The 16049-nt window shown below is 36.3% G+C and overlaps 1 protein-coding gene across 1 annotated transcript; it reads right to left on the bottom strand.

Annotated features, from left to right (window-relative positions):
- Positions 1–378: 378 nt before the first annotated feature.
- On the bottom strand, positions 379–15727 carry LOC117973027 (UV excision repair protein RAD23 homolog B-like). The gene is made up of 10 exons (XM_058993834.1): positions 15478–15727; positions 12516–12597; positions 10900–10979; positions 9072–9292; positions 8744–8799; positions 8317–8444; positions 4288–4435; positions 2808–2935; positions 1768–1917; positions 379–943 (listed from the first exon to the last, which is right to left on the bottom strand). Exons 1-10 carry the CDS (start codon positions 15541–15543, stop codon positions 830–832), a joined length of 1173 nt encoding a protein of 390 aa, XP_058849817.1. The 5' UTR covers positions 15544–15727; the 3' UTR covers positions 379–829.
- Between the last annotated feature and the right edge of the window lie 322 nt (positions 15728–16049).

A 16049-nucleotide genomic window follows, 5' to 3' on the forward strand; every position in this document is an offset into this window, starting at 1 on the left:
AATTGTAATGGTGGGTGGTAATGAGAACAAGTTACCTGACCAGTGCCACCGCAGGACTAGAACCCAGCGCAGTGGTTCTCAACCCTGGTCCTCGGGGACCCGTGTCTTCTGGTTTGCATTCCAACTGAACTCAGTTACTTACTAAACCCTTAATTAGGCCTTTTTAATTGTTTTCTGCTCAAACAGTTGGAGAGTTCAGCTTAAGTATAAACACAAACACAGCATTTCCTTGAGGCCCACCCCACCATCAGCCACATAGAAACAATAGGAAGTGGTAGAATGGATTTACAGCCACTGCATTTCAAACACATAAATAATAATAATAAACCACTGAAATTAAAACCATTTCACACATTCAGAAAATTAATACAGGCCACGTTTGTTTTAAAATCTTTTTACTCTCATTTGATTTCATTGGAGTAAACAGTACTGGGATCCCTAGCATTTAACCAAAATAAAATATGTAAACAGGAACAGGACTTGTATGTGTATGCCATTGTACAATAACTTGCAACCAACAAACAGGGCATCACATATTCAGTGATCGACCTTTTAAAACAGCATTACTTTCATTTTGATGAAAACAATAATTTTTGTGTCAGCTATGTGAATAATGAACAGGTTGCACACTCATTTCCTGTTTCTGAAACAGCAATACTGTATTATCATTACAGCTGCTCAGAAACAGTTTAATTATTTTCATTGAATTGTTCATCCAGTGTTACCATGAAGATGTATTGTAATTCTAGGAAAAGTAAAGGCCTGTATTTTCAATACAACATTAAATCAGAAAGGAAAAGTTTGAAGCAAAGAGCTGATGTCTCTCCACTTAGTCATCATCAAAGTTCTGCTGTAGAAGAAAGTTTGCCGCCAAGTTTTCATTCTTCTCACAAGCGAAGTAAGCCTGAATAACAAGTCCTTCAGGGAATCCTAATGCTTTTAGCTGAAAGAGGAAAAATAAAAATAATCAAAACCCACAAAACCCTTCTATTACTTGCCTATTAAAGGTATGGGTTTTTGTCTAATTTCAATGTGGTGGGTTCAACCTTGAATTTCTGAATATGAAAGGGGGGGCAGGGTATTATAGCCTTGCAGAAATGAAGCTTCACAAAGTTACTGGAGCCCCTGAGTGACACATTATGGCTTTTCTAGAATTTCCACTGTTTTATTGCATTATATCAATATGGGTCAAAAACAATTACCCTTGACTGAAACCAATGGGATTAATGTAGGAAAAAAGTAATCAGATGCGGTTTAGACTATTAAAACAGATCTCCCCCATGCTTATCTAGTAATCTTCATCTGGTTACCTGAAATTCTCTTATTTTCTATGACCCTCTTTTCTAAGCAAAAGTATGGGTGCACTCTTGCAAAGTTTTACTTGTTTTAAAAAAAAAAAAAAGAAAAGGGATTACCAGATGACGGCAAACCTAAGCTCTGGAAGCAGTGCTAAATCGTTCATTTCAAACAAACAAAAGTACTAATTTATATGTTGAAATACAGTCTAACTCCAATACACATGCTTTAGCCTGCTGCAGATCAGTCCTTATGCATCAGGGTCCTCCTGCAATCCATTAAAACTTGTTCCTGGCAATCAGGGAGATTAGCACTTAATCAGTGTTTCTCCCTCTCAAAAACATACTTAAAAAGAACTTACTCTGAATAAAGAATGATGAGGATTATAATGGGTGCTCTTGGGTAGAGGTTTACAACAAAAAAACACAAACAAAATAAAACCACAAAGCTAACAGAGAGAGAAAAGTATACCCGTTCAATAGCTTCTTTTTCCTGAGGCGTTACTTGAATGTAGTTCATCGGTCCACCTCCCGCTTCTGCCAGCCCTCCTCCTTGTCCAGCTGCTTCCTGTGCTGGCTCATTGAGCATCTGAATAAACTGCTCCTGGTGACTGCTGATTTGCTAAAAAAACACACCACCAACAAAATAACCAGTACTGCTCTACAGAGGCACTTAATCCACTTCCATTATTCAATCGATTTTCTTGAACATTAGTTTTCAGCCTGTAATATACAATAAAATTGATAATTTGACTTAGATTTTGCTATAACAGAAAGGATAATACAACAGTTCTTTAGTTGCTAGCGATAACCATAGAAAACAAAGGGGAATAGCTCGCACATGGCATTTACTGCGCATCCTGTAATAAAAAAGAAAACTTATTTCCCAGTAATTCCTAATTTCTGAAAATTGAAAAAATTATTCAGTTCTATCTGGGTTCCGAACATAAACCTGAATCTGAGTTTTGGGCCACATATTATTATTATTTGTTTATTTAGCAGACGCCTTTATCCAAGGTGACTTACAGAGACTAGGGTTTGTGAACTATGCATCAGCTGCCGAGTCACTTACAACTACGTCTCACCTCGAAAGATGGAGCACAAGGAGGTTAAGTGACTTGCTCAGGGTCACACAATGAGTCAGTGGATGAGGTGGGATTTGAACCGGGGACCTCCTGGTTACATGCCCTTTTCTTTTACCACTGGACCACACAGCCTCCTATAGCTTGTCTTAGAGGCCAAATATGTCACAAGGGACATAGTCACAAGTATATGAGCACAGGCTATGATTAGCTTGACTAATCTGAATGCCAAACACTTATTTCATACGGCAGGTTGCACAGTAGTAGTTGAGCTTAACTTTTCAAATCCGCCATCACACATCTACAGAACGGTTTATTAACAAAACACATTTTCAATAAAAACTGAGCGTAAAAATGAAATATAAAAAATAAGGTAAACCATCAGTATTCAGTTTATATTTTGGCCTCAATAAAAGAAAACAAAAATTACCTGCAGCAACTGTGGGTTCTCTCTCCCTATCTGTTGCAATAAGGCTGGTAGGAGGGATGGGTTCTGTTGAATAATCTGTCGCATCTGCTGGAACTGAGGCTGATTCCTCAAGAACTCAAGGGGGTTGGCTAAAAAGAAACCGGTGGTACCAAAGTAAATCAAGTTCAGTTTGGTGGGTTGGAACCAAATAATTAGTCAAAACAATCATTTATGATAAAAATAATGCTTGACCATTATCATCAATGTTGTTCTTGGGCCGTTCCTGTTCCCGTCCCCATCCACTCAGGGCAATCCAAACATTATAGGGGTTTACTCCATTGTAACGGGTTGTGTGTACATTTATGATTAACTCTTTTCTAAAGATTAAAACTCTGTCAGTCTCTCATTCTGCCTGTTACAAAACTTCATCTTAAAAAATCAGTTCACTTCTGCTTGAATTGAGGGTGAAAGCATCACACAAATGTAATTCTTGTACCAGAACAGAAACTGAAGCTAGGAAACTAGTATAAAACTAGTTTTAGAAGTCAACTGTCTAATAAACATACTTCCGTGTTCTGAACAGCATACTAAAGAGTACAACTAAAACTCCTTAACTTCCTCAAGAACAAGTTTAAATTGTAATTGAGCTGAAGGGGACTTTCATATTGGAAGCTTTAATTTCAGTTTCATCTATAAGGGCTCCATCTTTAATTGTCCTTCAAAATAAACAGCAAATGTTACACCTTAAGCGGTGCCATTCAAAAACTTGTAAAACTATTTAATACACGCTTTATGAGAAGTGTCCTACATAGATTAACATGTCAGCACTTTGAGGATTTATTTCAGCATTCCTATACAAGCCTTTGATTTTTAAAAATCAGGAGTTGCATTTTCCACATTCATTGATAGTTTGTCCTTCTGTATACTCTATACTTACTCAAACTGACCATACTGATAATAGTTTGTTTACATTCTCAAAATGAACACCCACAAAACCTGCTTGCCACTATACAACTAGGAGGCATTCTTCAACTACTAACTATTGCAATAAAATATTTTATTAAACCCTTGGGTCTATAGTCACTCTAGCTGTCAAAGTGCCTATTGACATCACACCCCAGCTCAGTGTAGCACACCAATACATAAATAGGTCATGTTGTTAAATACCCACACACAAGAGACTAGGGTCAGAAATTAACACTTGAATATTAAGAACACAGTGGCATCTAGTGGAGAAAAGAAAACACTGATTTATTTCTTATGGGCTTACATGGCAACAATCTACAATCATAATCTGTATCCAAAATCAAGTGGGTAACTACATCTTGAATATCCTCAAATTACTGAATGCCCAGAGCACTCTTTCTTGCATATGGGTCCTTAGACAAATATTTAATTGAACTACAATAATTTATATATAGTCTAGCACTTGGGTGAAGCTTGTGCTTTGATGGAAAACCAGGATAAATGTCTTGGGTTACCTATTGCTCTTGCTACTTACCTCCAGGGACTGTGGCTGATGCAGCAGGTTGTGTCAAACCTGAAGTGGGAGTTAATGATGGCCCTGTAGTAGCAGCAGGAGGGGTACTGCCTGCTTGTGGCACAACAGGATCAGCAATTGAATGACTCTCTCTCTCCACTGGAATACCCTGGGAGGGGAATCCGATGTAAAACACGCCAAGTCACAAACTCTGCACTTTTTGTACCAACAATTTTGAACAATACGGATTACAAGACCCAAAGAAAATTCCTAGATACCATTATGAAACAATTTGTTTTATTTGGTCCGTGACCCTCAGATTGAAAGAGTGATTCAATAAGCCAAAATGCACAAACTGGGCAAAAAAGATGGGGAGGAGGAGTATGCTGCATTGAAACTGAGGGTTATTTGGGTCTACTTAAAACAAAACACTTCATTACTGATGACATATATCATAATTCTCATCAAACAAAAATACAGGCTGCCATATTAGATTCTGTATCCATGCTAACAGCAGTATATCAAAACAAGACTTTCTTCCTTCACACTCCAATTTATACTAATGCTTCAGAAGGGGTTAGAGGTTAATCTGGTTCAGATTGCAGCTGGAACAGAGAGGGGAAATGAGGCTACACATGACTATGCTGCGCAAGGAAATGTAAATTTTAGCTTAAGTATCAAGAGTGGAAGAAATAGTAGAATGTTACACCGATGGCACTGCAGCCTAAAAATAAGACTGGTCTGCAAATAAAGAAGGAGCAGGTCAAGTGATTTACTTGTGTTTTAAATATTTATTTGGGAATAACAGTAGAACCTATCATAACCGATGCAACCGATTACAGGAGTCCATCAGATATGTGAAAATATCATCTCGGATGGAGTGTGTTTACTATATTGTAGTTGCTTTATCAACATTGGGGCATTATAAAATTACTAGAAACATGGATCAGAGATTTTCTTTAACCTGACTGATCAATATGGGAGCCTTAATCTCTGGTAATGGACCGTGAATGTTAACGTTCAAACCAAGTTTAATCACAGTTCCAAATCACCGACGGAAAATACATAAATACAGTTCACATATTTTATCTTTTTTCTGCTTGACAAAAAATCTCTGTTCTAGTACTCTCCCTCCATCAATGTAGATGAAGTACTTCCTCGTACATTCAATCTACCCATTTAAATTTAGTACAGTAAAGTAAAAAAATAAAATAAAAAGAGAATAGTGTTTGCTGTTGAATGACGAGATGAAGAAATCAAACAACTGGATGCAGTTCGATTACTTTCAGCATATTATAATAACATAGGCACGGTGCTCTTTTCTCTAACAAAGTCAGAAAGCAGGCTTTGAATAAAACCACACTGTGAAAAGGTTACTGAACAAATAACAGTCAGCATGAACACATGTAGACTACTAGATATTTTTAATTACTAAAACGTGATTGAGATTAGGGATGTCATGGTATATCGGTTTTACGGTAAACCGTGGTATAAACTGCGACGGTTTTGAAACCGCAACCATTTTTCTGTACCATGATTACCGAGTTCACGGTATCGGCGCGTTTTTGTATTCACCGTTTGTCCAGCGGTGACCTGCACTGGCATTTTGGAGTTTTGTTAGTTTCCCGATAATTTTAGTTTATGAATGAGCAAGACAGTGATGCAGCAACTGTTTCAGCCAATTGCCGTGCGGGTGCTGGCATTTAGCATTTCAACCAATTGGCACTAAGCAATACTATGCAAGGGTGGGCGGTTCATGGTTTCAAACTATCGCTGATCATATCAGCACCTGCTGCAAGAGACAGCATTTACTGTATTATGCTTTTGCTAACTGATGTCGGATGGCAAACCTTAAATAAACCTCTAACTTATAGAATGCCACATTTAAAACAATCGAGAATAAAAATATTTTACGATGTTGTCGTAGCAGTAGTAGCTGAGAGACTCAGGGGCTCCGGCAGCATGTGCATAAACTCTAGGATTACAGTACAGCATGAACCCCGGGTGAAATTTTGTGCAAACAGCAGATACCTCCAGGAAAATAAAAAAACACTAATTTGAAGAAAGTATAGTAATTTGTGCTTTTATTTACTTCACGCCTCATTTATGCAGTGGTTTCATTTGCATGGTAGTTTCTATACTGTCATTTATAAATTCTGTGACGTGTATAGAATACGTTTTAATTCAACCTGTGCAATTTGTCCCAGTGCTAAACAAAACAATTGTGTTGCATGTTCGGTTTTGCCAAGATCATACCGTATTGCTACTGCATCAAAGAAAATACAGCTGCATAAAGATTATACCTTTCTACTATAGAATATTTTCTTAAAAAACCACGTGAGAGAAGTGGCTTATGAACAGTAAGAATGCAACTTTATTATTATGTATATTTAAGCTGCCAAATATCCCGGGGAAAATATAAATCAAATTCTGTTTTAAATAGCATGTTTAAACTGTACTGTATTACTGTAGATACCCTACCCCCCTTCGCAACCTAGTTTTCATTTTGCCTCTTGAAAATCAGTCTGTTGGCACACAAAGCACAATTTCACCATTTTTTTTTTTTTTTTTAACTTGTTTTTAGTGGAATCACTAGAATCTTTACGAAGTAGAACATACAGTATGCATTGTGATTAAATTGATTAAATACCTCCACAAGAGGAAATTTGAATTGTGAATTTTCTTATGTAGATCGAGACAATGTCTGACTGCCTAATAAACATTGCTGATTTAAAATGTAAATCTTCATATCTGCAACATGTCTGCCTTGCTGTTCTGTTTAACTCAGATACTGTAATAAAATAAGTATGTAGTCGTGTTGCTGTTAACAGTACACTGACTAGCGAACTTCCTTCTTGTTAAAATAACTTGCTGTACATTAACATATTTTTCAATTTATTTACACGTTCAATATTGCATTATGTATGTAGGTGTGTGCAAATTTATTAAAACAACTCCCTGTCTCTAATTTGTTGTACAATGTATAGCACCTTTTTCATTTGCAAATGCAGATTTCAAAGCCAGACCAGTTCATTAGTGTGGTATAATAAACATTCTGCTGTAATATTTTGTTTTTCAAATTGATGGAAACTTTTTATTTTCTCAACAAGTTTTGTAGCAGAAATTTAACTACAGCAATTTAACATTAAAATTTGTTTTAAAACTTTAAAGTAAAGTTATTTTTTTGTTAAAAAATGACTTGAGTATTTCTTTAACCCTTTGCGGTCCATTTATTAATCTCGCGTAAGGCACGTCAGGTCTAATTAATTCACACGCGCAGTTAATTTTAGACGCGCTGTTTAAAAGTATTTTTTTTCCCCCACAGTCAAACGGGTTTAAAAGGCCCTGCAAATCAACAAAGCACTCACTAGGCATCTCCAGCCCCGCCCCACCCTTTCGTTCGCTATAGCTTTCACATATGCTAAGAAATAAATAATAATAATAATAATAATAATAATAATAATAATAATAGTCGTACATACCGATCAATCATCTCCTGATCACTCGTTTTATCACCAAACGCTTCAATAATGCGATCCAAGTCATTATTTTATTACTATAACATCTGAAAAAAGCTCTGCAAATGCCCCTGATATTCTCTGAGCGCTGATGCACTTGCAGCCAGCATGTTTCCTTATGGCCGCCGTTATCTGATGCCAGGGGCAAGTATGACTATTCATGAGATACGTCCTGTTTTTTTTTTTTTTTGTTTTTTCGGCTTGTCTCGGCTCCTGTCGCTCCCATTCGACCACTGAATGGTTTTCTCGGCTTTTTCCGGAGAAAAAACGACTAGAAACCTGTTTTTTGCGTCTTTTTGATGATGTCGGACAGTTTCGACATTGGACCGGATAGGAATAATTGCAATGTCGGACCAGGTCCGACATAGGACCGCAAAGGGTTAATACGTAAATATAAAAGTGGAGCCATCAGTATAAAAAAAGTTGATCATGACCTGCATTCATCTTACGTGTATATAAAAATGTATGTGCTACATACATATTCTTGATCCTTCACCAGTACCATTTATAAGGGCTGATTAGAATCACCTACCGTTAGGAGGTATTCAACTGCTCTGTCAGGATTGTTAAAGCTGGCTCTCAATGCTGCAACAACCTGCTCTCTTTCATAGCCCATCGACATGATCTCTGACACCATGTTTTCATAGGACTGCCCCGTCACTGCATATATAAAAACACCAATATTAAATCGATTATGTAAACAGAAAATAAAATTAAATGTGCATTGAACCACAATCTAAAGTTTTATTAAACCAACTTCATGCTAGTAACAATTTAACTATACCAATGTATAGAAAATCTCTTGTTTTTGGCCACTTTCCTACAACAATTAGTGTAACTTTTTTTTTTTGCAAATGGAGTGAACAGATCTTACAGAAGGTTTGAAACCATTTAATATCAGATCACACCACATACTGTACATTAAGCACTCAAAAGGGAAAACAGATCACACATCTTACCAAGTGCAGAAGTAGCCTCTTCAAAAATGTTTACATTTGCAGACAGACTTGATGTACTACAAAAGAAGAAAATCCAGTATGAGTTTACAGATAGCTAAACATCTAGTTTTGCTGTGTTCTCTGTGTAAACTGGGCACTAAACCTCTTGCAATCCCAACCTTAGCAGATAGATTCTTTAAATTAATAGGGAGCTTCAGAAGTAGAACCAAACTATTTCAGTAAAATAATCACTTACCAAGATGTTTTATGTACTGATGAAACAAAACAAGGTTACAGATCAAATTCATTTGGGGACACTTCAAAGGCATAGAAAATAGAGGCTATATACCCAAGAGGAGATGTTGCAGGTGCTGCAGTTGTAGCAGGTTTGCTATCTCCCTTCTCGGTGGGTTTCTCCTCTTTTGCAACACTGGCCGGTGCAGTTTCAGATGCAGCAGGAGCTGCTGGTGTCGCTGGGGTTGGTGCTGGAGCAGAGGTTGAAGACGTAGTGCTGGAAGCTGTGGTGCTTGTGGCAGTGGCAGGCTGGGCAGCTGTAGGGGCTGCTTTAGGCTAAATAAGTAGAACATAAAATTTTTCATCAGGTGACATCTGAATATTAAATAGCCTTATTTAAAAAGTTAAACCCTTTGACTTAATGAATGGCTTTTGATCCACCAGCAACCCACAAACTTTGTACACTACAATTCTGACATCAATGTTTTTGGTAACCACGTAAGTCTCTAAATTATGTATGTTCAAATATCCATGAACAACAGAATTGGAATATCAGTGTATATACTTGCTGAGATAGACCACATTAAGAATCTTTTTGAGAATTTTATCAGCAGTGTCTTTTTGGAGATGACAGGAAAGAATCACTATTTTATTTGATTTAATTACCAAATTCTTAGCATTTAGCATGTCTTTAAAGGGCTATAAAAAAAAGAAAAGTTGAGGGAGTAGATTATTTTTTTTATTGCCAGTCCCTTGCCAGAAGACTTGTATGTTCATCCTACAAAATGCTGTATTTATTTTTTTTTTTAAAAAGATCAAAATATTTAAAAAGTGAAAATATTTAAACACATTAATTTTTGTATATATTCTATCTTTTGGAAGTATTGTTTCAACATCATAACTTTTTTTTTTTTTTTTTTTTTTAAATAAACTGTTACATTAGGTACCCTGGGATAAGCTAAAGGGATTTTATTTCTCAATTTAAAATTACTAAACCTATAGTTTTTACACTCAACATAACCAACTTCACAACATGGTAAAATACACTTACAATGAAAAATTCAATAATTTGCATAACAATACAAACATTAACTGATAAAATGAGCTTAAGTAAAAAAAAAAGTCACCCCTTACATTAGCAAACACTCATAGTTATATTTACATAAAGTAATCACCTACTTAAGGCACATTTTATTATTACATTATATGTCCATCCATTCTATCTGCGTTTGACATGTATATGTCCGTAGATTGTCACTCACTAACAATGAATACATTTTTTTTTAAATACCAGTATGAAATCAAATAGTTACTATTTTCACAGATTACATAATATAACATAATAAACAAAGAATATATACAGTAAATAAACAGAAATGACTATGTGGGATACCGTTTATAAAGAGATATACTTTGAAATAAACAGATTTCTGAAGTTTAGAATATCACAAAATAAATTACTTGCATGTATTAGATGTTTCGAAATAGAAAATACAAAGTTTTTGTTGGGCCAAAAAAAGAAATAAACTGTGCAGGCGACCTAGGAATGTGGGTGTGCAAAAGTGACAGTTGCACCACCAATCAAAACTAACAGCATGTCAATCAAGCTGCATAAGTAAACAGAGACAAGTCTGCCAGGTTCACAAAGGGCTTGACTGTCTCTATATGAAGTTTGGTGCAGTTTAATGACGGAATGCTGTTGTTACATAACTACAGGGACACATAGCGCAAAATAGAACATGCTCCCCAAAGACCACCAGGGGACTCGAACATAGCCAGGAGGAGGCTGCAAAGGGGTTAATACCAACAAGTGAAGGCTTTCACTAATGTAACAATGGTATAATGCTGATCAACTGTAACTGCACAGCACTAGACTATCACATCTAGTGCCTTCCAATTCCAAAATAATCATCAATATGTGATACAGGCCACCTTGCTCTTACCTTTGTCACCATGACCACCACAAAGTTCTTCTCATCTATTTTATACTCTTTGAGAGCTGTGTCATCATTCAGGATTTTACCTGAAGAAAAGAAAAAGGATAGTAGTCAAGCAAACCCTGAATTATTTAGCGTTTGTCATCATTTGGTCATATTAACATTTTGCTCCACTATTTGTTAACAGCAACTCAGAATACTTCATTAATGAGCCCAATTACTGCAAGCTGAATGAGTCAACCTATTCTCACCACGTGGAGATGAATGAGTCACACAGCTCTACTTCTGATTGTTGTATCATCAGCTACAAATGAAAGAGACACCTTCCCAGAAATTGGTTTACTTTAGCTAGAATGGATCTTCTTTAACTTGCTGCCAACTGCAGAGCAACTTCTGTGATGTTGATATCACTCCAGACAACACAAAACGGTACTATTACTAGACAACAGAGATGGCTTCGGACTGCACGTGTGAGTGTTCGCAGGGCAACCATTGTGGCCACAATAATGAAAATACTTCTACCCAAATGAAGGATGATGGTCAATGACAATGTCATCCATGCACTTCATAATTCATGCACTTTCCAAACCAGAGGAATGTTGCTTTCAATGCTGTAAAAATGAATCACCTTTTATCTCTTTTTTTAAAACTTCAAAAACAAACTTAAAAAAGAAGAGGTCTTTGTAGTAAAGTTGACAGCAACTGCATAATGTAAGAAAGAAATCTATAACTAACATTAACTTATATATTTAAATGAAATATACATCATACACCGGAAAAACATAAATACAAAAAAACAAACATGTCCTTGCCACTAGAGATTACACAATTGATAAAAATGAGAATTTAGTATCACAACGTTTTGCCTTGCACCAATAATTTATGCGCCACTCTTTGTCCCCCGTTTAATCTTCGATGTCAAAAAACGGCAGCATTTTAAACAGCATCCAGATTAGGCTGTGCATGCAACACTAGCTACCAAATAGTGATCTCTACATATATGTGACGTTCCCGGTGCTGCTTTAGATTTGGGAAGCGAATCAATCAGGGTTCGTTTCTGTCTGCAAAATGATACAAGTCAGTTATGTCACTAAATTTGCAAAAGAAATGACCCGTACAGTGATCAGCGTTTTAGTTTTCTTTCATGATGCAATTATAATTTGTTATGAGGGGTAAATATTGTATTTTTTATTGTACAACGGCTCCTTTTCCACATTTATTTTATTTGAAGTGTTGAAAGTTAAAAAGTAACGTTATTATGAAAATGTGTCTGTGGCCACTTTGTCTATGGTCTATTGCGAAGACACGGTAATGGCAGGGATTAAAATAAAAAAAATACTGTTTTTACCTGAAAGAGACAAGAATGTTTTTGAAACCGTAACTACGGTATGGCATCCTTTGTTTTGTAGTTAATTCACTAGGGTAAAATAAGGCCTTTACATCCTATTCTGGAATATTTTCTAACTTTAATACAGTGTTACATATAATGGCTTTGATAAAGTTTTGAAAATGAATGACAATTCAAATACTTGTCTGAATCTTAAACAGATATCCAAACATGAAAAGACCATGTTCATCCTAAATACTGAGAATTTTTTTTTTTTTTTTTTTTTTTTACATACCTGCATATATCAGTTTTTGTCCAGCTACTGGAAAACCATCTTTTCCCTTTTCTGTTTCAATTTTTTCCTTTAGTGCCTTTACCTAATAAAAAATAAGATAGAAAAACACAAGCATGTCAGTCAAAAGGGGAAGCAGCTTTGGTTGAGATGACCCAGGAAGTGCAAGACAGTCAAACACGGCTTGTAAGATTTCTTTAATGGAATATAGTACCAGATATCAGGATTTAAAATGAAAACATTTGCTGTAACATGTGTTTCTTTCAAAACTGCACATTTGAGACCTAATGATAATGGAAAAAATGTATGGAACTAGTTCAGGTTACATTAAAGCTGGCCCAAACCAGAAGTTGGGCACGTACTATGGATTCAAGGCAATTATAAAGTTACTTAGCCACAGTGGTCCAACAAAACAGGATGGATTGCAAGACAGTAGGTGGCTGTACCAGAGGAAAGTTTGGGAGATGTAAGCCCTGCTGGTGACAAATGTAGCAGCTGCACTGAGCATTGTATAGTGCCTATCCTTCCACATTTCATGGATAATATTTTATAAAACTTATATTTACCCCCCGCCCCGCCCCGCCCCGTTGCGATATGTCTTGACCAAATATCAAAGTTCTGAATTTAATGTTTCATTGTTTGCGTCCAGCAAAAATCAAAATGACATGCATTGATAGATAGATCTGCAACTACAATGTAGGGATAGCTGCCAGAATCTAATTCAAAATTGATTACACAGTATTTCAGAATTTAGTCTGCTTTTCCTTTTGTACATAGTGAAAATGTTTTGCCAATACAAACAATTATAACCCTTGGGAAAGTTTAAGTGAATTCACAGATAAATTACTCAGAGGTGACCCATTCCCCAGAGTCCGATTTTTAAATGTAGAAAAAAAAAACAAAAAAAAAGTTTGCTTTATGGGATATGCAAACTAACCAAGTTTCTGGTTGAAAAGGTACTTTTAAAACTGATTAACAACTCCCAGCCTCTGTATTAATACTAGGACAGGCTGTGTTCCTTGGATCATGGATCTCAATCGCTGACTATCTCTAAATCTTACCACCTTTGATTGCTGCTTTCTGTGATACTGCCATACATATTGCAGCGAAAGCAGACACAACAGCTGTGTACTCAACAGTGCTTTAGTACGGAAGTGACCAGGCGTGAATCCAGGCATCCAAATGACCCCTTGCTCAATTGGCAGAGTGTCAAGACTGCAGCCAACAGGACCTGGGTTTGATCCTGTTACATCATACACATCTTTCTCAAAAATAGAATCCACATCTGCCATATTCCTGGCAATGGGTATACAGCACCATCATCAAATAAATGAAAAGGGAGCCACAGACTGTGTACATGAATGGAATAGTGTGGTTCACTGTACACAAGAGTGCAATTGCACAAGATCAAGGATTTTAATCTCCTGGTGTAAAACTGATAAGCTCTTGAAGCACTTTCTGAATGTTTAGTTTATACGGTACAACATGCCTGTGTGTCAGCAAGATATATACCATATTCAAATTGGCCATTTAATTGTTCTTTAACATTTGGACAGACATCACAAGGAAAACCATTTAATTTATTGTGTCACATATATATTGTATTTGAATGGAAAGCAATTTATTGAGCCCACCCTTTAATTCATTAAATATCACTGCCCTCACAATACAGTGGAGCTCAGCATAGCTGTTGTTCCTTTTTGCAGATTACCTGCTACACTAGCTGGAAAGATTAATAGAAATAAAACGTGCTTTTATCACCAAACAATAGGCCTAAATTACTTCTCTTGACAACCTTATAGGTTCCAGAATAGATTTTGCCATCTTTCAGAATAAACACATGCCCAGACTTCACAAATACAGAGTACGCTAGTGTATTGGGAAGCAATGCCAGTTACATTTAAAATGCACTTCTTAAATAATAATAATAATAATAATAATAATAATAATAATAATAATAATATCAAACAGTAAATAGGCAATGTGCTACCTGAGCTGTATGCCTTTGCTGCTAAATTTTAGGTCAGTTTACTGGATTTATTTTAACTTCGATATAACAGTTGAAATGTGATACTTGAAATGTATTTGCTTACGATTGTAAGTCGCCCTGGATAAGGGCGTCTGCTAAGAAATAAATAAATAATAATAATAATAATAATAATAACAGCTGTATTTATCTGAGTATACAAAATAGCCATAGCCTTTAAAGCAGGCTTAATTATATAGCAGTTTCCAAAACAACAATGAAAGCTCAAGGTATTAGTTTATGATATAGCCTAAACTTCACCACCACTCCTTCCAAGCATGTAGAATTTATTTTTAAATGAGTATTTCACATCTGTAAGCGGTTTACTGGAATCAAATATACAAAGAAAATTAACATTATGATTCATGTGACTAGCTAATTCATGAGGCCTGGCAGAATATCCGTAGCTGCACCCCTGGTGCATTTACACTTCGGATGCATTCTTAAAACAAGAGAAAAATCAATTAGGCCGTTTTTTTTAATGACAAACTTTAACGAACATGTGTTTCTCCCAACTAAAAAATCAAATGTACAGTTGTCTTATGTCACGATTTCTGTGATTGAATGTTAGTACTGAACAGAAACATATCGTTGTAGTCGTGACTAAAACGGTTTACTGAGGCATCAACAAGCGTTTCTTCTGCTTTCATTTCTACTTTATATATAAAAAAACACAATGTGATAAAAACAAAGATTTGCAACAGTAGGGTTTTCAGGTTAGCTTCCATGGATGAAAAGCACTACGAAGGAGTGACCGTCCATGTGACACGAGTAAATTAATACTCATTTAAGCCTGCTTTAAATACAAAATACTTAACTGTTACATCTTATTAGCTGACCAGAAGTTTTGCATTTTAAAGACTCTTTTGTTAACATTAACTTATCATCATCCCTCCCCAAACCAACTACACTGTGTCCTCCCTCTTCCCCCCTTCTCACCGTCTCCTCTCCGTCGATATCAATTTTGAAGGTTTGCTGCTGCAGGGTTTTCAGTGTGATCTGCATGTTTGCGGTGATCTAGTTGTTGTTTTTGCAGTATATCTTTCCTCAATTTCGTGACAAAGCTCTCTATTTAGTTTCCTGACTATTTTCGCTAGCTCATTACGGCCTGTCCGCCGCCATTACTCTGAGCTCGTTACAGCGCATAAACACAACTGGGCACCTAAACTGCGCATGCGCCAAATACCTCCAACCGTGCGCTTGCGTGAACGTTTTTATCAGATTCTGGGATGGCAAATACAGCCTTCAGTAGCTCATCCAAGCAGATGTCAATACGACATAATCACCCTGAAACAGTTTTGAAGCTGGCACAACTGCTGGTAACAAATATACACTTTCAAATTTGAGAAAGTGGTTTATGAAAACTCAAATACCCATGTTCCACAATTCAACTGTGTGACATAAAAGCGTGCTTTATGAACTAGCACTCTTCATTATGTCTTTATCCCCCAGCCCCCACTGCCCACTGTACCAACATGATACCACTGGTATGCCAAAAAGAAATTTAAAAC

Source organism: Acipenser ruthenus, chromosome 2 (genome assembly GCF_902713425.1).
Source record: "Acipenser ruthenus chromosome 2, fAciRut3.2 maternal haplotype, whole genome shotgun sequence".
In the NCBI taxonomy this organism is placed as follows: domain Eukaryota; kingdom Metazoa; phylum Chordata; class Actinopteri; order Acipenseriformes; family Acipenseridae; genus Acipenser; species Acipenser ruthenus.

Excerpts from the sequence above, each read along its gene's own strand:
- LOC117973027 (XM_058993834.1), bottom strand. The coding sequence starts at position 15,543 with ATGCAGATCACACTGAAAACCCTGCAGCAGCAAACCTTCAAAATTGAT. Across the intron at positions 12,598-15,477 it reads ATATCGACGGAGAGGAGACG|GTAAAGGCACTAAAGGAAAA; the intron begins GTGAGAAGGGGG and ends ATTTTTTATTAG. Across the intron at positions 8,800-9,071 it reads CCTGCAACATCTCCTCTTGG|TACATCAAGTCTGTCTGCAA; the intron begins GTATATAGCCTC and ends CTTCTTTTGTAG.